The sequence below is a fragment of the Esox lucius genome, chromosome 16 (assembly GCF_011004845.1).
Source record: "Esox lucius isolate fEsoLuc1 chromosome 16, fEsoLuc1.pri, whole genome shotgun sequence".
Lineage (NCBI taxonomy): Eukaryota > Metazoa > Chordata > Actinopteri > Esociformes > Esocidae > Esox > Esox lucius.
In genome coordinates this window covers 28,447,850-28,474,853 of record NC_047584.1, presented here as the reverse complement: position 1 = coordinate 28,474,853, position 27,004 = coordinate 28,447,850, and the positions used below count along the sequence as shown (strand labels likewise).

At 40.9% G+C, this 27,004-nt stretch overlaps 2 protein-coding genes across 7 annotated transcripts; both read right to left on the bottom strand.

The window, feature by feature from the left end:
• Positions 1-74: 74 nt before the first annotated feature.
• mc2r (melanocortin 2 receptor) lies at positions 75-16,593 on the bottom strand. Of its 3 annotated transcripts, XM_010880373.4 has the most exons (3): positions 16,510-16,591; positions 7,491-7,627; positions 75-2,514 (listed from the first exon to the last, which is right to left on the bottom strand). In XM_010880373.4, the coding sequence occupies exon 3, from the start codon at positions 2,053-2,055 to the stop codon at positions 1,135-1,137; it is 921 nt and encodes a 306-aa protein (XP_010878675.1). In that variant the 5' UTR covers positions 2,056-2,514; positions 7,491-7,627; positions 16,510-16,591; the 3' UTR covers positions 75-1,134. The 3 variants fall into 3 exon arrangements, with proteins under 3 accessions (XP_010878675.1, XP_034142856.1, XP_010878674.1); XM_034286965.1 differs by lacking the exon at positions 7,491-7,627 and having other exon boundaries at positions 16,510-16,593; XM_010880372.3 differs by lacking the exons at positions 7,491-7,627; positions 16,510-16,591 and adding an exon at positions 4,833-4,967.
• LOC105016511 (interferon-inducible GTPase 5) lies at positions 9,810-24,940 on the bottom strand. Of its 4 annotated transcripts, XM_034286964.1 has the most exons (4): positions 24,602-24,940; positions 18,597-19,212; positions 18,077-18,455; positions 9,810-10,473 (listed from the first exon to the last, which is right to left on the bottom strand). In XM_034286964.1, exons 2-4 carry the CDS (start codon positions 19,204-19,206, stop codon positions 10,224-10,226), a joined length of 1,239 nt encoding a protein of 412 aa, XP_034142855.1. In that variant the 5' UTR covers positions 19,207-19,212; positions 24,602-24,940; the 3' UTR covers positions 9,810-10,223. The 4 variants fall into 4 exon arrangements, with proteins under 4 accessions (XP_034142855.1, XP_028981626.2, XP_019910105.3 ...); XM_029125793.2 differs by lacking the exons at positions 18,077-18,455; positions 18,597-19,212; positions 24,602-24,940 and adding exons at positions 10,995-11,610; positions 16,510-16,595 and having other exon boundaries at positions 9,810-10,852; XM_020054546.3 differs by lacking the exon at positions 9,810-10,473 and having other exon boundaries at positions 17,695-18,455.
• Positions 24,941-27,004: the final 2,064 nt, after the last annotated feature.

Genomic DNA, 27,004 nt, shown 5'->3' with positions numbered 1-27,004 from the left:
GGAACAAACAGGCAGAGAGAGGAGGAAACGAAGGGAGAGAGAGAGTGCATGCAAAACAGAGGGGTGGAGGGAAAGAGAGACAGAGGGAGGAAAAGACTGAGGGAGAGAGAAAAGAAAAACAGAGAGGTGGACAAGCCTAGAGAGAAGGATGCAGGGAGGTAGACAGATCGGGAGCAAGGAAGAAATGTTTCTTGAGACTTGGACTTAAACAAGCTGCAGCTTTGGGCACAGATTAACATAAAATGATAGAGCACTGCAGATTATCCTGACAAAAGATAGCTACCCCTCCACCCTTGAAGGACCTATCTTGATGGAAAATAAATTGATAACGAGGAACGGGATGCTCCTTGTTTGAATGTAATTTTCCGAGCCAAGATTCTGAGACGGCCAGAAAGTCGGGTTTTTGTTCGTAGACGCTGGCTGTTCATATGCTGTGAATCAGTATCATATGCATGCGATCACAAAAGTAATCAAACAAAATGTGTTTAGGCTCCCCAGAAATAGGGTCACCCACTGTGAAGTATGGTAGTGGACATGTAATATCGTGTGTCTGTTTTGCTTCCAAACGTTGTGGGGAAACATCATTAAAATACTTGGCATCATGGACTCTGTCAAGTACCAGGCAGTGTTAAACCAATATAAAATCCGTCTGCCTCCGTGAAGAGGATAAAACTAGGTCATTAGCCAAAGAAGAGGGTCCACAAGTAAGGACCAAGAATTAATGGTCTCACATCCCTTGCTGTGTGTTCGCCCATTATAAGAGAAGACTCAGTGCTTTGATCTTAGCCAGGATGCACAAAGTACAAAATGCATACCCTATAATTGTGACATGCTTTTGAGAAAAACATTTGTTATCAAGATTTTCTTTTGACAATTTCACCTCAATCAAATATTAGATTTCTCTTATATGTTGAGTGTAAGATCAAGATGGCAAACAACCGTAAAGTTTTTCATAGCCTTGTTTGCTAAATTTACCATAGTGCACCAAAGAGAGAACAGATACTGCAGACACACAGAGACACCTGACAGAGGACGGATATTTCAGACACTGAGACACATTATCTACCAGTCTAGTCTAGAACAGTGCGCAGCGATGGGAATAGGGAGTCAGTTGGAAAGCAGGGGCAAACCCGTTCACTCAAACAGAGCCTTGACCGTGTAGCAGAGCCGTGAGTCAGAGCAAGGCAGCATCTTCCTGAAGGTGTGCCGCAGCTCGGCGCTTCGGAAGGCGTAGATGGCGGGGTCCACGACGGCGTGGCTCATCAGCAGGACCAGGTGCAGCTGGAACAGCGAGCGGTAGCACTCGCAGTACGCGTTGTCCAGGCACACCGTGACGAGGATGAGGTGCAGAAAGAAGGGCGCGCAGCACACCATGAACACCCCCAACAGGATGGTCAGCGTCACCGCCCCCCGGAGGCTGCGGCGTGGCACGGCGCCCCCCGGCAGAGACTCGATCCTCCTGCCGTGGGACCGGGCCAGCAGGAACATGTGGCCGTAGAGGAAGAGGATGAGCAGCAGGGACGCGACGATGAGCACCAGGAAGAGGATCTTGACGTACGCGGCTTGGAAGAGCGCCACCATGAACGCCCCGGTGCCGCCGCACGCCGCCCAGATCCCCGCCAGGACGGCGGTGGCTCGCCTCGTGGTCACGATGTTGTGGTAGCGCAGCGCGTGGAAGATGGTGACGTAGCGGTCCACGGCTATGGCCAGGAAACTACAAATGGAACCGATCAAGGACATGCAGAGCAGCGTGTCCATGACGTCGTCGACCTTCAGGACGTGGTCGTCTCTGGAGTCCAGGTGTCCCACGTCTCTGAGCACCAGCATCAGGTTCTCCCAGGTCTTGGAGAGGGAGGAGATGGTGTTGAAGGCGGCCAGGCTGCAGATGAACATGTACATGGGCGAGTGGAGGTTCTTGTTGCGCACCACGGCCAGCACCACCAGCAGGTTCTCACCAAATGCCACCGCGCCTAGAGCAAAGAACAGCTGGTACGGGACTTTCACCACCTGGCAGTCTGTGTGGTTTGAGAAGGGTGGGGCGGAGGCATCGTCCATGGTGGAGATCACAGTTGGAGTCAGAGCAACCCCCAGAATAGATCAGAACAGGTGGAGTCAGACCAACCCCCAGAATAGATCAGAACAGGTGGAGTCAGAGCAACGCCCAGAATAGATCAGAACAGGTGGAGTCAGAGCAACATCCAGGATAGATCAGAACAGGTGGAGTCAAACCAACGTCCAGAATAGATCAGAACAGGTGAAGTCAGAGCAACGCCCAGAATAGATCAGAACAGGTGAAGTCAGAGCAACGCCCAGAATAGATCAGAACAGGTGGAGTCAGACCAACGTCCAGAATAGATCAGAACAGGTGAAGTCAGAGCAACGCCCAGGCCAGATGGAGTGTCGTAGGGTTAGTCAAGAGGAAACGTCTTCTGAGGTTTGCTTCGGGGGCTGGTACCTGAGGGTTCTCATGGACCCAGACGATAGACAACAGGAGAAAAGCTTCTGGAGATCTACCTGTCAAGGGGAACAAAAGTCGTTCTGTTACTATTGGGAATCAAAACAAGATCAACAACCAGGTGTGGTCTTAACTCTAAATTGAATAGGTGTGGTCTAAATTGAATAGGTGTGGTCAAAACTTAAGGGTGTGGTCTTATGTTTGCAGTGTGTTTATTTGTTCATTCATCAGGATCCTCACTAGCTTTTGCGGAGGCAGCAGCTGCCCCGCTTGGGGTCCACATGCAACATAAATCATTCACCAATGACACTACATGAACACACTGATAAACAAGAAAAAGTATTTAAACTACTATATCAAAGTGTGAACTATAACACTTGGGTGTTCAGGCGTGTGTATGTATAAGTGTGTGCGAGTGTGTCTCTGTGTTCATGTATCTTCACAGTCGCCAATTTCCCATTAAATGTTGTTTACAACACGTCAAATCACATTTCATCAATGTGATTAATTAAACTGATTTTTGTTCACTTCTGCCTCTCACGTTCGAGTGTCTCTAAATGACCAAAGTTAGAATAGTGTTAAACAGAAACAAGTCAACAAGCTTTGAACAATAAATACTGATGCCACACACAGAAGTTGAATGGTCAATCCTGTCAAAAGGAAGGATCATTTTCTACTGACGCAATTTATGTATGAATATATAAATAATTGCTTTGGTCATCTAGACATTTTATTAACCACCTGGAATCAGCCATGTATTTGATACGTTGCTGTCTGTATGCTTTGCCTTACTGAGCATGATGCTATTCTTAAACCTACAAATGTCTGAACCCATGGATCAACACATTACTATCCAACCGTATTTATCATTACCTGCGTAAAACGTATAATTTCTTGTGACAGTCAATATCATGCTGCAGTACATTAACTTCAACAGGCCATCTCTTTTATTCATCTACTCTATATATATAATAATTCCTTGTGAATTTGAGAATGATTCATTTGGACAGTTTTGTGGGATGATACTTATTAATTAGGAATCTGTTTTGATTTACTTGTTCAGTAAAAGTAATGGAAAAAGCTTTAAAAGATTCAGCTCAGTGGAATGTACTGGGGGTTGTATTTCTCCTCGTCTTGCCCCCCTGTTTTAAAATTGAGAGCAGGAGGCAGGACACAGAAACAAGGAGTACAGAGGACTTTTAATAAAAATAACTAAGATGTAGCAAAATGAAAAATGAAGACGGAACAACGTTACAAAAAGACAAAACCAAACAATGACCGATAAGATACAAGAGGGTAGAAGGACCTTAAAAAGGGAGTGATCGGAAACACAGGTGAGGGCAATAACTACAAACAGGTATCCGGGCTGGATTTTCTACTGCAGAATTCTGCTTCTACTCCTTTGCTTTTTACTCGTGAAACACCTAGGATTGCATTTTAACATAAGAAATGTGCTATATGAATCAAGTTTGATAATTTTAAAAAGAGACATCATGAGTAAATATCACATAGGCATATATAGTGATAAATTATATATAATTGCCATGGATATGCCTGCCATTAACATAGTTCAATAATAACAAAGGCGCTGATCGCACTGAAAAGCTCTCTCTGTCTTCCTTTTACAAAAAAAGAAAATGTTAAATAATGTTACTAAAGACTGTCTGAAAGTTTTTTCTGAATCAACTTAGTCAGATACTGTCAGCAACACGGTTAAAAGCAAAGTGGTCGATCCTGCATGTATGTGTATTCAGACATTCCGTTTCTGCGTCAATAATGTTGTGACACTTTATAGAACGCAGGATAATGGGTTCTTGGATATCCAACAGTGCCCAATTAATGAACCTGGCATACAGTACATGTCTGGGAAATTAATGGCAACATGTCTTACACCAGAACACAATACAAACTTGTAGAGTAAAGCTCCAGTCAACAGAACCAACGCCCCTGTTCATAGATCTCACAGAGTGATGATGATTACCACAGCTCTCTCACAGATCTCACCACAGCTCTCTCACAGATCTCACCACAGCTCTCTCACAGATCTCACCACAGCGCACTTACAGATCTCACCACAGCGCACTTACAGATCTCACCACAGCTCACTCACAGATCTCATTACAGCTCACTCACAGATTTCACTACAGCTCACTCACAGATTTCACTACAGCTCACTCACAGATTTCACTACTGTTCACTCGCAGATCTCATTACAGCTCACTCACAGATTTCACTACAGCTCACTCACAGATTTCACTACAGCTCACTCACAGATTTCACTACAGCTCACTCACAGATTTCACTACAGCTCTCATAGATTTCAATACAGCTCTTCAACTGGAGGACTAGAAACGTCAGGGCTACTTGAAAGACTTACCTTTATAGGCTGTAATGTGGTCCAGTGATGGTCCTGTATTGCGGGTCTCCAATAAGAGCTCTGTAGCAGAGTGAAGCTGCCTGTTTCCTGCTATTGCAAGTGGTGACATGATCCCTACACCGTTCACTATGTTTGACCAGAACCATATGTCCTGGAGTGCACTATGTAGAGTGTAGGGTGCTGTTTGGGTGGCAGACCGTGAGGAACACTGTTCTGTTATCGTGCCCTTGGAAGATGTCATCACCAAGGCTGACAGGGGCACGGGGTTCAGATTGTTTCTTATTTTTCTCGGTCCACGGTTTGTTTCACAAGGCCTTTTGAGAAGCAGTAAATAAATATTCTGTGGTGACGAGAGACAGTTTGAGTGACTGCCTGGATGAACAAAAGACTTCTGCCGCAGGAAAGAGCTCCGGGATACCAAAACACAGACTTGTAAGATGGTATGTGACAGAGGTTCAAAACAACCGTATACCTTCAACTAATGGACATGTCAGCAATGTCTTGTTACAAGGGTTAAAGGCATGAAGGCAGTCTGGGACATCTTGAGACATCTTGCGTCCCAACATCACCCTCAATAACAATCTTTGATTACATTACGAGAGAGAGTGAATAAAACGCAAGATGGACTAAGTTTGCGTAATAACGTCCACAGCGTTTGAATTGTCATCGGCATGCTTGAGACGTACCACGCAGGATTGCGGCTGTCAACTGTGGGATAATCTAGCGATATGTACGCGCACTACTGTAATCCTAGGTCACTGTAGCAAGCAGGTCCAGGGCCCATAACAGGCAAGCAGTAACACAGAAAGCAAATAATTACAAAAGAAGTCAAGTTTATTATTTGGTTCAGTAAATAGCAATTATCTAGGTTAATAAAAAGAGATTCCAAATACATGTGCATAGACAAGTTGGCTTCCAGTGTCTCAACTCAAAAAAAAGAAACTAAATAAACTATACAAAAACCTTCTCTCGACCTACAACTAAATCAATCTCCCTACAGAAACAGTGGTAAACATTCATACAGCCACCAATAAAGAAAAACACATTAATATCTCCCAGCCTACCTCCAACATACTACAATACAAAGAGACACCAGACGTAAATACCAACTCACCCCCATATATAGTCAGGGCCACACAACTGACATCTTCAACACCTCAACAATTCGACAGGAACACCAGCTATAATATAAATCAGTTCCTCTCAGACACAACATACAACATGTATTCAAGTCACCAACCAGCATCATTTATACACTCACTCATTATTTACAGCACCCAGGTTAGCAGTTTCATAAACTAGGACACACAGCTACACGACCTTAAAACCTAGCGTACCTTGGGAACTTGGACCTGGTCCTACCCAGCCCATTTGCTTTGCCTTTCACCCTCACTCACTCAATCAATCAAATGTATTTATAAAGCCCTTTTTACTTCAGCAGATGTCATAAAGTGCTTTTACAAAACACCCGGCCTTAAACCCCAAGGAGCAAACAACAGTAGTGTTGAATTTCAATATCTTGAAATTCCAGTCTAAACTCCAACCATCCATCTATATCGCTGCATGCCAAACACTGAAATGTTTCTCCTGCGACCAAGACGGAAGTGGCTTAATCACCTGACTCGTGCCAGCCCGAACTGTTCCCACCAATACTGTACCTCCTCCATCAGTTCCACCCACTTGGCTTCACTACACAGAAACGAGATACAGTTCGGACACCGATGTCTTCACGCATGCAAAACTTTCAGTCTCTGCAAGTTCACGCAAACAAAATAATTTAGTGTCTTGGGTTTTCTTAGCTATGTCTCGGGAAATGTAGCTTAATGTAAACCAGCCATAGTCAAGGGTTTTCACAGCATCTCAGACAACAACAAAAAACTGAACAATAAAAGGTTATACCTGTTCCCTTCAGTGATTGCTATGTACAGCAGAAGTCTTAGTTGTTATAAAACCACAGTTCATAGGACAGCAATACTGCCTCAAAATTAGAAGACAAAGACAATTACGAATTTCAATGACAGTGGAAATGTCCCACAACCTTTCTGAAAAGGCCACAATAAGGGTTTTCAACCCATATGAATATTTATAACCTTAACAGGAGAGCCAGCTGGATCTCTGTCTTACAACATCAAGGATGCGATACTCTGCTGCATTACTGATCACGTCTGTCACAACTGATCACTATTGATCTCAATAAAAATTTAAGTGGTAAAAGACATTGGTTGATTTTATTCTTTCACTCCAATGTTTTGATATTTGATAGTTGTAACATAATCTAATAACAGCAACTCCCAAGGGTTGCAGGAGAGTCAAACATTGGGATATATGTCCTCTGATACACGTACCGTCAAGTTGTACGGCTTCATATTACACTTCTCGACTAACCAGGTGGACCAATACAGGCAAACATTCCTTCGACTATTGACAGTAGCTTGTAAAACCCTGACCCACCACAAGGTGAAGCCAGGCAGCAGTTTGGGTTAGCAAGCTGAGCCACTCATTGGCTGGAAACCATATCTCTTTGATGATGTCACTGATGATGAAAGTGACTCTTGCAGGTTGTTAAATGGCTGAGGAGAGAACAGGGAGTCTGCTCCAACCACGGGGAAGAGGATCAAGTTATTCATATTTTTAAATGTCACTCCCCACTGTTCGGACCTTGAGAATGAATGAAACTTTCCCTCTGTTCCCTCCGCATCAGGTATTCATGTTATTCTGCTTGCCTTCGTGTTCAGTGTTGATGGTAGACTGATGGGGGTGGAGTTCTCTGCCTCCATGTTCTCTGCCTCCCCTTCCTGTTGAAAGGAGAAATTAACAATAACTCCTTGGGACGGAGGGCTCTGGTCTGTCTGTGTATCCGACCTGATGGATATTTCACAATCACATTTTTAAAGGGTTATTTATTGAGTCTACAAATGCACTGTTTACCGTAAATGCTCCGCGAACGAGTGACCTACTATAATGTTGAACAGACTGAATCCTGCTCTAAAGATATTATACTCCAGTGATACAAACTGAATCCTGATCTAAGGATATTATACTCCAGTTATACATACTGAATCCTGATCTAAGGATATTATACTCCAGTGATACAGACTGAATCCTGATCTAAGGATATTATACTCCAGTGATACAGACTGAATCCTGATCTAAGGATATTATACTCCAGTTATACATACTGAATCCTGATCTATGGATATTATACTCCAGTGATACAGACTGAATCTTGATCTAAGGATATTATACTCCAGTGATACAGACTGAATCCTGATCTAAGGATATTATACTCCAGTGATAAATACTGAATTCTGCTTTAAGGCTGATGAACTTCAGCTCTGAGGTGGTTAAACTTCAGTGATACAAGCTGAATCCCACACCATGGGTGCCATGTGGGACTGAATGGTTATATCATATATAATGTATATTATATATATTGTTTAATTTGTGTATACTAAATATAATATTTGGTGTTTGCATCACATAGACTTTTTAAACCACAATACTGGATACAGATTTCCTCTTTCCAAAAAACTATTGAAAATGCATATGAGGCAGCAATGATACCTTTGGCCTGCAGCATTATCTGGTTTTATCAGAAAGACCAGCAAAAAGATTAATAAGAGACACGTTTTTAAAGTGTGTTGTAGAAACCCATATAAAGTGAGCATCTACCACCATCTACTGCCTGAAATAATTACTACTAAACAGTGTTGTAACTCAATGCCGCCATCGGGTGGTGTGTTTGTTAACTGCAATTGGATTCAACTGCTAGTTGAATTTTCTCCGGTTTGGTTGGTTGGATGGATGGTAAAAACAGAGCACATCTACAATAATTTAAGCCGACTCACATAAAATATGATTTAGTTATCTCCTCGACGCATCTTTCTCAGAACAATGATAGGCGATAGGTTCTGGTGTTATATATTTTTCAAGTTGCAAGGTTTATTCGTCAAATGCGCCAAACAACACAGCCAGGAAGAGTTGAACTGAAGAACTCAGACAGGAATTGTTTAGTAGAATAAGATTAGGCAATTATTTGTTAGATAGCTTTAACATGGCGCTGCATTCAAGATAAAACATTATAAGGAATTTATCACGATATTTGAGGAGAAAAGGTGCTGGGAAGCACTGTACTGTAGGATGATTATTTGCATTTGACTTACCCACCTCAACTCAGTCCATACAGGTAGGCCATGTAATTCTGCTTGCTTTGCATCTCAGAATATTGTGTTAATTGGTTTCCATTGGCTGCTGATGACATTGAATTTAAACTAAAAGTGCAGGTTTATAATCACAGTTTATTTCTTTCATTTGCTTTTTGAAAATCCATCGCTGGTTGCCCTAATCGCAGGTTACCTTCGCGTGGGTAAAATGTATTTGTGTGCGGGTGTTCAAGATTGCAAATGTGCATTCAAGTGCCTGGGGTTTCTGCAACGTTTTGACAATGTTGGCGGTCATGGAGCAAAACATCGAACTACTGCAAATTGAGTGAACGTGCGAAAAGCTATGGATATCCAGATTTTTATATACAATAATGTCAATACGCTTTTCGGGAAATTTACATTTATTTTTCAACGATGGTTAGAAGCAATAGAAAACATGAATACAACACAAATAACATATCCTTAGATTTTGGGTTATGTTCAGATAAAAAGAACAAGGGTTATTGGATTAATTGGAATGACTGAATATCTGACAGACCTTGTATGTGTAATGTAGGGATGTAGCCCAATCGTATTGAAGTAGAATGCAATGGTTTAGAAACCCTTTCCAAAGGCACTGTACATAACCCATATGGTAAAATGCAAATTCAATTTTTGGCCAGCAATTCAACTTCTAACATTGATTGATCCCGCAAAAGGTGTTCAATTGGTTATAGGCTATTCCTATTTGTTTTCTAAACCCTCTTAATATGAAAGTAATCTAAAAGTAATCAGATTACATTACTGAGTTTGAGTAATCAAAAAGTTACGTTTCTGATTACAAATGTGGACAGGTAACTTGTAACTGTTATGTATTACATTTAAAAAGTAACCTACTCAACCCTGATGGTAACGCATCAGAGATTCAGGAGATGACATCTAAAAAACATGACAAACGTTCATATGATTTAAAATGATAATGTATGTATAATGTGTGCAGCTTTATTTTATTTTTCCTATTTATCAATTATACTTCAATTCTTCGTGGTGTAAATGTACATGCTGAATACTGTATAATATCATTACAGAGACAACAATACACAAAAAAATTTAAACGAAAGTCTTGCTGAGTTGCTCCTAATAACTGCATGCATACCCAAAGCAAAGGAATATATAAAAACAATCACACATTGCTGGCCTTCAGTGACTAAAGCAGTAAAAAAACAATCTCTGACATTCTATAACAATCTCACTCATTGTCAGCCTTCAGAGGCTTCATAAGTACATTTTTTGCATCTTCCGACAGCTCATTCAGACAGCTCTTCAGCATGTAGTGGGTGGTACCGAATGACAACGCCCCGGCCGCCATGGAGCCAATGACAGGAATGGTACTTGCCCAGTACTCTGCAATCATCAACCCTCCCCCTGCAGCCTTCGTCAACATCTTTAGAATCAGGTCATGCTTTACTTCGCTGAGCAGAGGAGACTTGATAACGGATTTCAGCTCCGCCATCGTTATATCCATTCTCTCAGCAAGGTTCTGCAAAGACTCATCATCAAGACCAAAAGCATGATAATACTTATGGATCTCGTCTGTCAAGAACTTTACATATGCGGCAAAGGAAAGCCCTGGAATAGGTACAGTGGCTGCAAGACCAGATTTTAGAGCAGACCTCCACACACGGGAAAGCAAAGCCTCTTTCTTCCTTTGGTTGATTTCCAGGGTTAAATTAGGGATGGACATAAGTAATGTTTGCCTCTTGTGAGCAGGAAGCTCTTTCTCCATTGTTTCTTCCAGGTCTGGGAAATCGTAGAGATGTAGCTCAAAACTGGAAATCAGGAAGACCTTATGACAGCCAAGACCCTGGTCCTCAAGCCCTGAGGGGTAATTAAAAGTAAAGGCAATTAAACCCACAGTAACTCATTTGAAATAAGACCTGAAGTGTTTCTTCAGTTGTACTGTACATCTACTTACAGAAATATTGTATCTATCAAACTTTAGTCAAAACATTTATCAAACCTTTGATGCAGTTTTGTCTGATTCTTTCTAGAGTCTCATCCTGATTGAAATTCTTCTTCCTTTTTTTCTCTGCATCCATATTTGCATCTATCTTGGAGCGCACAAAGTAGAACTTCTTCTTAATTTTCTGGATTTCCTTGGCCAGCAGAACATCATTGGCTCTGAAACGCTCTGATGAGATTATGATGAAGAAATCATATCGATTAAATTCAACTTTCTGTAGGAAATCTTTGGGTTTGAAGTTAGGGATACCAAAACCAGGGAGATCCCACAGCTTGACATTGGGGTGCTTTGGGTGGGGGTAATCCTTCACCTCCATAGTGGTTTCTACCACACCAGTTGGAGCAGAATCTTTGGCTTTGTCATCCAGACCCCGGAAAGCATTGATAAAGGTGGATTTACCTGAGCCTGAAGCCCCTGTTATGGCAATGTTCAGCTCCACATTTTTAATATCCTCTAAGTAGTCTTGGATCTTGCCTGCTGCTGAGGTCAAGCTCTCGTTCTCCAACGCTTCTTCAACCTCTCTTCTTATTGTTGTAATTTCATCCTCTTTAATAATGTCCAGTTCTGAGTCTGGTTGTGGCCAAAAGGGATCTGTGTTATCCACCATGGCGATCTTTACAGAAACATTACAACACACAAAAGGGGTTCAAATTAACAAATGTAACATGAAGCTTTAAAATGAAATACTTTCAGTCTGAGTCTAAACCTGGTGGAACCTTTTACAAGTTTTCCTTACTTTGCTATGACTGCATTCATGTGCCTGGAGTGTAATGATTTTAGAAGACATCTACAGTTACTGTATAGCCTTTGACTTTCAGCTGGAGTTTTTTTTATGTGTAGACAGTGGGGGAAGTATTTAATACGCTGCCCATTTTGCAGGTTTTCCCACTTACAAAGCATGTAGAAGTATGTAATTTTTATCATAGGTACTCTTCAACTGTGAGTGACGGAATCTAAAACAAAAATCCAGAAAATCACATTGTATGATTTTTAAGTAATTAATTTGCATTTTATTGCATGACATAATTATTTGATCAGAAAAGCAGAACTTAATATTTGGTACAGAAACCTTTGTTTGCAATTACAGAGATCATACGTTTCCTGTAGTTCTTGACCAGGTTTGCACACACTGCAGCAGGGATTTTGACCCATTCCTCCATAAAGACCTTCTCCAGATCCTTCAGTTTTCGGCGCTATCGCTGGGCAATACAGACTTTCAGCTTCCTCCAGATTTTCTATTAGGTTCCTATTCTATGGGGTTCAGTTCTGGAGACTGGCTAGGCCACTCCAGGACCTTGAGATGCTTCTTATGGAGCCACTCCTTAGTTGCCCTGGCTGTGTGTTTTTCGGGTCGTTGTCATGCTGGAAGACAAGGACACGACCCATCTTCAATGCTCTTACTGAGGGAATGAGGTTGTTTGCCAAGATCTCGCGATACATGGCCCCATCCATCCTCCCCTCAATACGGTGCAGTCGTCCTGTCCCCTTTGCACAAAAGCATCCCCAAAGAATGATGTTTCCACCTCTATGCTTCACGGTTGGGATGGGGTTCTTGGGGTTGTACTCATCTTTCTTTTTCCTCCAAACACGGCGAGTGGAGTTTAGACCAAAAAGCCCTATTTTTGTCTCATCAGACCACATGACCTTCTCCCATTCCTCCTGTGGATCATCCAGATGGTCATTGGCAAACTTCAGACGGGCCTGGACTTGCGCTGGCTTGAGCAGGGGGACCTTGCGTGCGCTGCAGGATTTGACTGTGATGACTGTGGTCCCAGCTCTCTTCAGGTCATTGACCAGGTCCTGCCATGTGTAGTTCTGGGCTGATCCCTCACCTTCCTCATGATCATTGATGCCCCACGAGGTGAGATCTTGCATGGAGCCCCAGACCGAAGGAGATTGACCGCCATCTTGAACTTCTTCCGTTTTCTAATAATTGCGCCAACAGTTGTTGTCTTCTCACCAAGCTACTTGCCTATTGTCCTGTAGCCCATCCCAGCCTTGTGCAGGTCTACAATTTTATCCCTGATGTCCTTACACAGCTCTCTGGTCTTGGCCATTGTGGAAAGGTTGGCGTCTGTTTGATTGAGTGTGTGGACAGGTGTCTTTTATAGAGGTAACGAGTTCAAACAGGTGCAGTTAACCTTTTCACGCGTGAGTTTCAAATATTCCTTACCGACCTCCCAGCGTGAATTTTTTGCATGTGACTTCAGTACTCTCTTCAGCATTTGAACAGTCACTTTGCTAGGTAAGGAACACTACATGCATTGCATTGCAAGCTTCTCTCGTAGAATCAAATTCTAAGAGCTGCAAAAGTTGGTTGATTTATAACTGTAGCTAGCTAGAAAACGTCAGCTAACCGCTAGCAAACGTCAGCTACCCTCTAGCTAACAAATTGTGACCAGTAATTCAGTGCAGTGAAAATGAATAAACTATATAAAATGCATATAACGAGTAACGTAACTTCTAGAAAGTTTTTGCAATGGTTTTGATCGGTAGTAGTCGCTAATATAATTTGTTTTTGTGTATTAGTGTTGGCTGTCTGTTGGTACGTAAGTAACACTTCTTGTCCCGATTTGAATGCTTTCTACCTGGTTAATATCATAGTATGGTCTTGAAACAATTCCAATCAGGAAATAAAGTTATAAACACTGTTTGAGCTAAATGTGAGTAAATAATAATGCGGTTTTACCAGCCATTGTTATGTTACTTGTTGCTAGGCATGCTAATGGTACATTCTAAACAAGACGTTCTAATCACACCAGTGTGATCGTATGCTTCAGGGACCACTCTAGCCTGATCACACTGCTGTGACTGTACGCGTCAAACGGTTAATACAGGTAATGAGTGGAGGACAGGAGGGTTTCTTAAAGAAAAACTAACAGGTCTGTGAGAGACGGAATTCTTACTAGTTTGTAGGTGATCAAATACTTATGTCATGCAATAAAATGATAATTAATTATACGTAAGATATATTACGTTCAGTAAAATAACGTTAGATTCGGAATGGAGAAAAAAATAACAATAAAATCAAAACCATGTTTCAAACTGGCGACCTTCTGCATCCCTGACATGTGCGCTACCCACTGCTCCAGTGAGGAACCTGTAACCCGCAACAGCAAGTGGTTTTGTCACAACATAAATATGTTTGAAGTGATTTTCTTTGTAATCCAAACCCCAGTGCTGTGATACCTAACCTTAACCCAAACCCTAACCTGAACCCGAGAGCTGTGCGACCTAACCAAACCTTAACCTAAACTTTTTTGTTTCCTAACCGTAGCCCAAACCTTAACCCTAACCATAACCCCAGTGCTGTGATATCTAACCTTAACCCTAACCCCAGTGCTGTGATGCCTAACGGTAACCTAACTTTAACAATAAAAGGCTTTTATAACATGTTCTAGCGATATTCTATCCAGTGTGGGGCTGTGGTTAGGGTGACTGCCTTCTCATCCAAATGTCGCTGGTTTGAAACACAGGTCAAACATCTTGCATAGCATTTGTAAATATCATACATTTGTCTGGCATTTGTATGTTATTTTACGTTTTAATTGCGCTTGTAACATTTTATACGTAATAGCGTTCATAAGATATGTTACGTTTTAATAATTTCATTATGTATCATACGGTTTGGTGGCGCATTGTAATGTAACCTAACATAACGTCACATATCATACGAAATCGGGTGCCATGGATTTTCGTAAAATAGTCTACATAATATCCTGAGACCAGGTTGGGTTTTCCTACATCCCCAAAAATGTATAATTCCGCACAGAATTGTCTGTTCACTTTTATAGGCTGAATTATATTTTAGGTTCCACTGATCTATGGAGTTGATTATAAGCTATATAGAACCAGGTGTTAAAAACCAATCCAACATGCTCTTACTCATACTGGCAGCTCTCCAGTAAACATTTTCTGAGCACCAGCCCAGTGGAACATTTTAGATCTGTTTAACAGAAGCTTCTAACGCTATAGCGGAGCCGGCCAAGAAGAGCAAATGTCTCTTACTGAGTGAGTAACTGGGTGGGGAGAGACTGACTCACTACTCATTGTTAAATTGCATTGTGGTTAGAGACACAGACTGCCATGTAGGCGACCAGCGTTCGATCCCCGCAACGGACAAAACAAATTAAGTACTAGGATTTGTTCTGGATAGACTAAAACTTGGCTGGCTACAAGCTTCAGTAGCTACGTTATAGTAAGCCTAAAATAAAACTGTCTACGGTTATATTCTGATGGACGAACTGCACCAGCAAGGAACATTGTGCTTTCGATTCACATAGTGTAGTGGTTGGCTATTCAACTGTCATTGTTTTCTAAAGAAACGAACGAGCCATGGAGTGACTGGAGTCATTGTTTTCATTATAGGTGCTGTATAGCTGGACTAAAACTTTGCTGGCTACAAGCTTCAGTAGCTACATTATAATAAGCCTGAAGTAAAACTGTTTATGGTAATATTACGATGGATGAAGTGCCACGACAACAAATACATTCCTCTCGATTTTGATTTACATAGCATAGTTCACATAGCTTAGTGGAAACAACCATGGAGTGATTGGAGTCATTATTTTCATTACTGTTTAGCTATTAGCTAGTAATAATCTGTTTTAATTTAATGTGTTGAATGTAGTGTAGTGTCCCTGTTATACCTGTTGTTGTTTTGGATGTTAGCTAATGTAGGGAACTAGATTCAAGATCCATGGAGTTTTGACTAATTGGTTTAACAATGCATAAGTAAACAGACACCACATCTAAACACACGTGTCACATGCAACAACACCCGCTGTTTAAATAGCGAAGTGGTTAAAGACACAGTCTACCACATGGGAAACCATCGATCGAGTCCAGCCAGGAGTTACAATATTCATCCCATCCAAACATGGACCAGTTGAACTAGACCTGCCTGATTCCTTTTCTTGTTTTGTATTCTGAATTGATCTATAAAATGATTGGAATGAAGCTCTACAGGCAGTTCCCTCAACCTCATGACTTGGACTTTGCTCTATACTGTCAACTGTGGGACCTTATATAAACAGGTAAGTGCCTTTCCAAATCATGTCCAATCAATTTAATTTACCACAGGTGGACACCAATCAATTTGTATAATCATCTCAAGGATGATGAATGGAAACAGCATGCATCTGAGCTAAATTTTGAGTGTCACAGCAAAGTGTCTGAATACTTATGTAATTGTGATATTTCTGTTAATTAAAAAAAATACATTTTCAAAAATATCTTTGTCAAACCAGTTTTTCCTGTAGATTGATGAGGAATTCATCTATTTTATCCATTTTATGATAAGGCTGTAGCAAAATGTGGAAGAAGTAAAGGGGTCTGAATACTTTCTGGATGCCCTGTATTCATTAGGATCCCCATTAACCCTTGCATGAGCTGCCTGTTTATGAAAGATATTGTAGTTTGACCTCATTTCTATTGCTGAATTTGAAGAGTACTACTGTCCTAGCCATTTTTAATTCATTTTTTTAATTATTGAAAAAATTATAATACTTACTTTTTTGTTGGCAAATGAAGGTACAGACTAGTGGCATTAGCTTCAGATTTTACCACAAAAAAATTAGGACTCGTCAGTGCTTTTTCAGCCTTATTCCTTGAAGTTGAAACCTCTACCTCGCCAGAATTTTACCCATAACTATAATCCCTAACAATTTTCTTTCTAGTAAATAGAACTGAGTTCATATTCGACCAGTTATACACAAAGAATATAAACTAGTTTAACAGGCTTTGCAAGGGTTTACACAATGGCATGACCTGAAAACACGCCCACATACCAACACACACATGCACATGTGCACATGGCCCAGGTGCTTCACAACAGTGACCTGGCAAAAAGAAAATATTTGACAACACATCTTGGCTAGAGTTTGCCAGGACGCCTGTGGAAGACTTCTATGGTTCAATGTGCCCAAATTAGACCTTTTTGGCCATAACATTTAATACTATGTTGGACACAAGTCTAATACTGCACATCTTCCTGAGAACACCACCCCTACTGTGGAGCATGCCGGCGGCAGCCTCATGCTGATGGGATGCTTCCCTGCATCTGGGCCTGGAAAGCTTGTGAAGATAGGTGGCGAAATGTATGCAGCAAAGAAAAGCTATGTTCAGGTGTGTAAAGCTGGTAGAGACTCATCCAAATAGGCACATGGTTGTAAATGCTGCCATAGGTGGATGTACCAAATATTGACAAAAGATTTGAATACTTATGCACTCAATTATTTTCTGTTTTTTATTTGTAATTCATTTAGAATAATTCCTCCTAATTGAATTCATTTTGAGTTCATGTTGTAACACAATAACATACAGCTCTGGAAAAAATTAAGAGACCACTGCATCTTTTTCTTTCCTTTCCAAACAAGTCGAAAAGGAACGTTTTGAGTGAAGAACAGAACATTTAAAATGAAGACGCCACTGCAAATTGAACACTTCTGTTCCTCACTCAAAACCTTCCTTTTCAACTTTTTTGGAAAGGAAAGAAAAAGAATTTTTTTTTCCAAAGCTGTATGTAGAAGTCCAACAGGGGTGAATACTCATGAGAGCCACTGTCTGCTTACTGACAATCCATGGTGAAGGGGACATACATTTATTAGGTTTTGTGTGTTTTTTTCCTTTTCTGAATATATCTTCATGTTCTATAAAAAAAGCTTTTGAAACAGAAATAACACAGACAAGGGTATAATTAACTTTTATAAAATTAAAGATACCTTTGATTCAATAATAACTCCCAATATGAACTAAGAACTTCTCACACTTAAGGTCATACCTGTGACTAAAGCAGTAAAAAAACAATCTCTGACATTCTATAACAATCTCACTCATTGTCAGCCTTCAGAGCCTTCATAAGTACATTTTTTGCATCTTCCGACAGCTCATTCAGACAGCTCTTCAGCATGTAGTGGGTGGTACCGAATGACAACGCCCCGGCCGCCATGGAGCCAATGACAGGAATAGTACTTGCCCAGTACTCTGCAATCATCAACCCTCCCCCTGCAGCCTTCGTCAACATCTTTACAATTAGGTCATGCTTTACTTCGCTGAGCAGAGGAGACTTGATAACGGATTTCAGCTCCTTCTCCGTCACATCCATTCTCTCAGCAAGGTTCTGCAAAGACTCATCATCAAGACCAAAAGCATGATAATACTTATAGATCTCGTCTGTCAAGATCTTTACATCTGCAGCAAAGGAAAGCCCTGGAATAGGTACAGTGGCTGCAAGACCAGATTTTAGAGCAGACCTCCACACACGGGAAAGCAAAGCCTCTTTCTTCCTTTGGTTGATTTCCAGGGTTAAATTAGGGATGGACATAAGTAATGTTTGCCTCTTGTGAGCAGGAAGCTCTTTCTCCATTGTTTCCTCCAGGTCTGGGAAATCGTAGAGATGTAGCTCAAAACTGGAAATCAGGAAGACCTTAGGACAGCCTAGATCCTGGTCCTCAAGCCCTGACGGGTAATAAAAGTAAAGGCAAATAAAACCACAGTAACTCATTTGAAATAAGAACTGAAGTGTTTCTTCAGTTGTATTATACATCTACTTACAGAAATATTGTATCTATCAAACTTTAGTCAAAACATTTATCAAACCTTTGATGCAGTTTTGTCTGATTCTTTCTAGAGTCTCATCCTGGTTGAAATTCTTCTTCCTTCTTTTCTCTGCATCCATAGTTGCATCTATCTTGGAGCGCACAAAGTAGAACTTCTTCTTAATTTTCTGGATTTCCTTGGCCAGCAGAACATCATTGGCTCTGAAACGCTCTGATGAGATTATGATGAAGAAATCATATCGATCAAATTCAACTTTCTGTAGGTAATCTTCAGGTTTGAAGTTAGGGGTACCAACACCAGGGAGATCCCACAGCTTGACATTGGGGTGCTTTGGGTGGGGGTAATCCTTCATCTCCATAGTGGTTTCTACCACACCAGTTGCAGCAGAATCTTTGGCTTCATCATCTAGACCCCGGAAAGCATTGATAAAGGTGGATTTACCTGAGCCTGACTCCCCTGTTATGGCAATGTTCAGCTCCACATTTTGAATATCCTCCAAGTAGTCTTGGATCTTGCCTGCTGCTGAGGTCAAGCTCTCGTTCTCCAGCGCTTCTTCAACCTCTCTTCTTACTGTTGTAATTTCATCCTCTGTAATAATGTCCAGTTCTGAGTCTGGTTGTGGCCAAAAGGGATCTGTGTTATCCACCATGGCGATCTTTACAGAAACATTACAACACACAAAAGGGGTTCAAATTAACAAATGTATCATGAACCTTTAAAATGAAATACTTTCAGTCACAATGTCAACAATTGTTACACTAAACATTGTTATCTTGTACATGTACTTGTTGTCCATCATGGCAATCTACAGAAAACATTTAGCAGACCTCTTATCCTGATTGCCGTAAAGGAGCAGTTTGAGTCTAAACCTGGTGGAACCTTTTCCAAGTTTTCCTTACTTTGCTATGACTGCATTCATGTGCCTGGAGTGTAATTATTTTAGTAGACATCTAGTTACTGTATAGCCTTTGACTTTCAAGTATTGCCTTTGAGGTTTTTTTATGTGTATATGTACAGCATTTAGAAAGCATATCATGCCATTTGTTATGGTTAAATGTTTTTTATTTGTTAGCACCTTAATGTAATGTGATTTTTGTGAAGATGGAACCTAAGATTAAGGATTAATAATTAACTTAGCTGTTGTTCTGACAGAAATGCTTTGGGTAGAAAATGTAAACTCAACAAATGGATCCTATTTTAGAGATTTCAAAGTTTTATTTGACCTCTTTCTAAAAACAAGAAATAATCATCATCACAGATGACTTTTTTTCAAGTACAAAAGTGAAGTCACAGCATAAATAACAGTTACAATCAGGGTATTTGTGATCACAGAGCATATCATCATAATATTTCATACTTCATTAATTGGAAATAAATTGGCTGTCTGTATTATTATATATTCCAATACACAAAACGTATTTACAAAAACACCAAAACATCAGATTAACCATTCTGCATTGACATCTGTCAGTATGTAACGACAATCAGTCTACTCGCTGATAGGGATCCCAAGGGCTACGTGCATTACTCTCTCTGCGTCCTGGCTCAGGTCGTTAAGGGCAGAGGTCAGAAGATAATAGCAGGAGGCGAAAACAACACCACCCGAAGCCACCGTGCCGAGCACTGGCACGCGTTGCTCAAGGTAAGAGGCAAAGGTCTGCTGTGTGGTTGCCATCTGACTCAGCAAGTGTTGCACCTTCTGCTCGGAGAGCTCTTTTCCTGTGGAGGAGGTGACACTCTCGTGGAGCACCTATGGGGCGTGGGGTTTCAGGTAAAGGTTTAACAGCAGAAGTGATTAAATATCTTCAATTAAATAATTTGTTTATGACAATTATAGGAGGCCAGTCTTAACGTCAATAGTGAGGAGGCGATATCTCAGACTGGCCAATAAAAAGAAAATATTAAAATGGGCAAGAGACAGACAGACAGAAGAAGAAAACTGCCTAGAAGGCCAACATCGCTGAATCGCCTCTTCACTGCTGACGTTCAGACTGGTGTTTTGTGGGTGCTATTTAATAAAGGTGCCAGTTGAGGACCTGTGAGGCGTCTGTTTTCTCAAAATAGATTGTCTAATGTATGACACAGTAATGATCAATTAGCCTTTTAAAATGATCAACTTGGATTAGAAAACACAAAGTGCCATTGGAACATGCTTGCTGATAATGGGTCTCTGTATGCCTATGTAGATATTCCATCGAAAATCTACCGTTTCATATATATATATATATATATATATATATATATATATATATATATATATATATATATATATAATAATAAAAATGGTTTAACTCCTAAAATCAGGTTAGGCTCAGACAAAAACCAAGACACCCCATTTTGGTACCTGATAAGAGTTTCCTGTCAGTGTAGCCAACTGCTTTAAGGACTCAGTATCCAGGCCAAAGCTCCGTTGGTAAGACCTCAGAACGTCGATCAACAACGGCACAACGCCGCGGCTGCCGTCTCTGGTTGTAATGGCGGTCAGGCAAGCCTCCATAGCCCTCCTCCACACAGCGCCCCTGAGGGCGGTCTTCTTCTCCTCCACCACGGCAGAAGAAACGTTGGGCAGGGACAGCAGGAATACGTGCCGCTTGTGGCCCTCCAGCTCCCTGGCTATGGTGGACTGCAAGTGGGGGAAGTCAAAGCTCTGCATCTGGAAGCAGGACAGCAAGAAGACTTTGGCCCCCTCCAGCCCGGCCCTGCTCAGATTCCCCTCACATTCCTCCCTGATCTGAATCAGGACTTCGTTCTCGGTGAGTCCCTTGCCTCTCCTGCGTCTTAACGTGGCGTCCAGGTCGCTGTCCACTTTGTTCCATATGAAATAGAACCTCTTGCCGGTCTGACTAATGGCTTTGGCCAGCTGGACGTGGTACTCCTTGAATCGCCCCGCCGCTAAGATGATGAAGAAGTCATACTGCAGCAAACCGACCTGCTCCAGGTATGTCTCCGGCTGGAAGGCAGGTGTGCCGATCCCAGGCAGGTCCCACAAAGTGATCGTGGGGATTCTGGGGTGGCTGTAGGCCGCGGCCTCCAGGGTGGTCTCCGTTACGCCGGTCGGCGCTGCCTGTGGAGTGTCGGCGTCGATGCCGCGGAACGCGTTCACGAACGAGGACTTTCCTGACCCGGATTCGCCGGTGACCGCAATGTTCAGAGTGGCAGAGTCCAGCTGGTTCAGCATGCCTTGGACCTGAGACACAACCTCAGTCACCAAGCGGGACTGCAGGACACTGGTCATCTCCAGCACCTCCGACTCGCTGATGGTCAACAGTCTGGACATTTTACGGCGTAGACACCCTCGTCGGACGTTGTGAAGAATACTTTGTTGAGTTTCCGTCAGGTTTTTGAAACCTGTAAAGAGGTGATTAGTCATTCGGTCAAATGAAAGTAAACAGCAAGCTTTATGAGAACTGTTTTCCCTTTTGTCTGAAGTTGATTTTGGTTTTACATTGCTGATGTCTACAATGGCATAACCTGTATAATGACTTGCTATTATTATCAAATACCTAAGTCAACCTTACATTCTACAGTTTGTCTTTCAGCATTGATTACCAACAAGGCTACATAGAAACTGTTTGCTCCAAAATCATTCTCTCTACCTACTACAGAATGCCCAATTTGACATAAAATACAGTTTCTTTTGAATTCACTACAAAGTTTGAAACAGTAGAGAAGTAGAAATTTCATGAAAATACTTTGAGCTTTTTTTGTGAAGTTAATATTTTCTGTCAAATATATGAGAAAAAGTAAACTAAAAATAATCTAAAATATATGGCTTGTCAAATCACACCAATGTATTCAAAAGATTAAATTAGTTTGTAAATTAAGCTTAATATTTGAAAGTATTGTACACTTTCCGTATTACTCTAACATCCCACCAAAAATGAAACTGTTTGCTAAGTGAATATTTGAGTATTCGTGCATTGTGGAGAACCACTCGCTCAGTAATCTGACCATGTGTTTATTTGTGAATAATTTGTGAATACACATTTCACACTTACTAATATTAGAGGGAACACATCACTGACTCATCACTTTGAACAGAAACACATTAATCGGGCTAAATTTTCACACGCTCAAATTTGCTTACCTTTGCTTGTCCGTTCCTCTTTATATGCGGGTGTTCTTAAAGTGACAGAGTAACAAAGAGCACTTCATGTCCTGAGGGGAGGTTTTTGGTTATCAAAGCAATAAGGCACCGGGTATGTGGTGCCAATATACCACGGCTAGAGCTGTTCTTGGGCATGATGCATCGTCGAGTGCCTGGAGCCAAGCACTTTGCCGTAGTATATTGGCAATATACCACAAACCCTGGAGACGCCCTGTCGCTCTTGTAATCCCGTTACCAACGCAATTGGAGAAGTAAATAATCATTTAATGGTATGTATACCAGTCGTATACGGTCTTAAATACAACGCCTATCAGCCAATCAGCATTCGGGATTCAAACAAACTGTTTCATATAAGCATAAGGATCATCTTCATTCCTTAAAATATAGAGTTTTTCGAAAAGACTGGCAACTATGATGAGGTCAAAATTCTGAAATAACTGTTTAAGAGATTGTGCAATACGGTGTTGATGGATAAACATTTAAATAACTGATTCTAGAGAACTGCTGGGCCCATAGTCACCACATTTGTTAAATAACATCCAAGTGGTCATGACTGTAAATGCAATCACTTTCAGGATTGTAGCTCAAACCACATGACTGCTAGGAGGCAATGAACTCACGTAAAAGATGCCACTAGAAAAAAAAAAAACATTGTCCAGATAAACAGTGAATGTGCACCAAAAAAAAGCGACTGCATCAAATGACAACGGCAGTGCCCATAACTTAGGAAAATATACACGTTACTAAAGTGGATTAAAGCCTGACTGTTAGGGTGCTGAGTTTGAGAAAACTGCTAAATGTAGCCAAATGTAGCCTAGCTGACCAGGATACAGCTAGACCGGGCTGGAAGATGATTGTTTAAGCAAACTGTCAAGTTACACTTTGGAGTGGGCATTCCTCAGTTTCATTATGTTTCATTATGAAACTGAAGATTTAGAAAACGCAGGAATGTTTTAGTGTACTTTATTTGAAAAATATGTCTTGAAGGAACGCAATGCATATCTGGAGAATGATATATAATACCTTGTGTATGACTGGGATATTACCTTCACCCTTGTGCTCAATTGGGCGATAGATAACAGGGTTTATCTAAAGCGCTCGAAGTACATTGTCGGTCATTGAATGAAAAGAAATGTTTGTAGTCACTGTACTGCTGTTGTTTCCAAAGCCCCATTCAGAACAAAGCCCAGATGTCGACAGTAGTAACATGAAGTGACATGTAGATTTGAAAGAAACCTGAAAATAGGGGCAACCAAGCAGATATATTTTTGTCAGTGGACCTCGAGGTCGTAAATGTAATCTGTTAGCTCCTTAATATGAATGGAGCAGTATAGCTTGGCGTTTTTTAACGCATTACTCTCCAATGCGCTGTGACTTATAGATCCTGCCACAGAACGCTCATTGGGGGGAAGTATAATTGTATATTTTCACTGAGATTATGCACATTCGCCTAGTAATTACACATTTCCTGTCAGGGAAAGAAACAAATCTACTCCAGCGTCGTCAACTTTACGGACAGGTTGTTCACCGTCAGAATTTGTTGTTCCACGTTTGCTTCCAAAAACGGATTTAACACCACCAAATTGTGTAGCAGGCTACATGTTTCGCAAACATAAGTCAATGAGGGTATACGGTTAACGTTAAAAATGCGTGCAATGGCAGAAGGCGATACATTTTTCTCATGTTTGCATAGCTGGCAGTTATTTACGTAAATATTTACATACAGAGTAAATGGGAAAAGTTATAACATCTTAGAATGCGCCTCGGAATTCGATAAGGACGCACACGCCTTTTCTTTTATTCATTTGTATAAAACAGGTAATTTCTACTAGTAAATTATTTATTACATTCCTTTGCCGGACAATGGCGTTTATCCCTTACATATCATGTACAATCACAGCAGGCATACCATTTGGTTACATTAAAATTAACTCACCAGGATTCTCAGTTCTGCTCACTCTAATGACAATTTTTATTGTAGGAACTAATACACTTTACTCCTATACAGTACTTTGCAACGTTGTTCTCCCAAGTGGATTTCCTGTAATCATCGGTCGGGTTTCCTAGGTTTCGTTTTCACTGTTCGTAGGCGTTCTCCGCAAAGTCTACATGGAAAAGATTGATCAGAGCCAGAGCAAGACACGCTTAGACTCCAGCACAAACATGCCAACTGTAATACAGTGGCTTATATACAAATAATTAGGGACTGTTTTTAAGAACAAATCCGTCGTAATATACTGTTAGATTTTACTAGGTCAGGGGAGAAGTTTGTTAGGTTTGCTTTCTTGTTGGGCTGGCTCACTTTCCCTCTGTGTCGTCACCTAAGTTGCCCTGAATGGCATTTCTGGGCGGCAAGTCCCATTGTGGTTGTCTTATATATTTCAATTTGAATTAAGCAGACAGTTCAAGCAATGATGGATTTATGCACATTACAATTATAGGAGTAAAGACACAATGCTTCTATTACCTTTAATTTTTTTCTTCATTATGTTGAGAATTCTTTGGTCATCCCCTGTAGAGGTCTTTTGGCATTTAGAATTTGTAGTTGTTGGATCTTCCAGTGTGACATTGATCCAAGGCATTTATCCAGATTGAAATAAAAATATGTGAGTGACCACTGTGTTAAGCTTTTGTAATGATCTTCCCAGTTTTCTGACCGAAACTCAATTCAAACATTGCGGGGTGAGCTGAAGACGAGAGTGCACTGTTGGTAGAATAGCCTACCCGTGGAATCATGTAGAATCCCAAAAAGTTTTTTACATTTATTTTAGTTTAGTCAAAGTAGCCACCCTTTGCCTTGATGACAGCTTTGCACACTCTTGGCATTCTCTCAGCCAGCTTCATGAGGTAGTCACACTGGAATTATTTTCCAACAGTCTTAAAGGAGTTCCCATATATGCTGAGCATTTTTTGCCTGCTTTTCCTTCACTCTATAGGCCATCTTATTTCAAACCATCTCCATTGGCGTGAGTTCGGGTGATTGTGGAGGCCAGGTCTTCTGATGCAGCTCCATCACTCTCCTTCCTGGTCAAATAGCCCTTACACCACCTGGAGGTGTGTTTTGGGTCATTGTTTTGAAAAATAATTGTTTGTCCCACTAAGCACAAACAACAGGGGATGGCGTATCATTGCAGGATGCTGTAGCAATGCCTGTTTGAGTGTGCCTTGAATTCTAGATATAACACAGACGGTGTCACCAGGAAGGCACTATCACACCTCCTCCATGCTTCGCGGTGGGAACCACATGCAGAGGTCATCCGTTCAGCCACTCTGCTTCTTACAAAGTCACGGCGGTTGGAACCAAAAATCTGTTTTTCTTGGCCCAAGCATGTCACTTCTTCTTTTAAAATGTCCCAGTTGTGGTTTCTATGCTGCAATTCAACCATAAAGGCCTGATTCACAATGTCTCCTCTGAACAGTTGATGTTAAGATCTGTGAACCTGTCTTGAGCCTTTTGAAGAATTTATTTGGGCTGCAATCTGAGGGGCTGTTTTCCAAGGCCGGTTACTCTAATGAACTTTTCCTCTTCATCAGATGTCTCTCTGAGTCTTCCTTTCCTGTGGTGGTCCTTATGACAGCCAGTTTTATCGTAGCACTTGATGGTTTTTGAGACTACTCTACAAAGTTCTTGACATTTTCAGGAATTTGACTGACCTTCATGTCTTAAAGTAATGATGGATTGTCATTTTGCCTTTGCTTATTTGTGCTGTTCTTGCCATAATATGTACTACTAAAGTACATATTATACAATTGATTACAAAAGTAATGATAGTCGTCTGTATAGGCACCCTACCCTGTCATCCTTTGTATAATCACCCTTAAATAGGAAAGACATTTCACTAATTAACTTTGACACCTGTAAATTGAACCTCACGAAGCTGGTGGAGAGAATGCAAAGAGTGGGCAAAGCTGTCATCAAGGCAAAGGATGGCAACTTTGTAGAATCTTCAATATGAAATATGTTTTGATCTGTTTAACACTTTATGGGTTCCTTCAAGACTATATGTGTTATGGTGTCTTTGCTATTATTCCACAATATGAAAAATACAATAGAAATATAGTATACTATAGAAATACACTGAGTTTATAGTTACAATATCTGCATAAACATTGTATACATTATGTTTAGTTAACAATTGTTAATATTCATAGTTAACTATCACGTGCATTAGATACATATATTAGATAAATATATTAAAATGTAGCACCCATAGAAATATCATCATAAATCTCTATGGTAACACAACATTAGCATTGCACCAAATAAAGTACATATCTGTTGTTCAGAAGCTACGTAATAATGCTGATTCATGACATTGTCTTCTTTTGTTTGAAACGG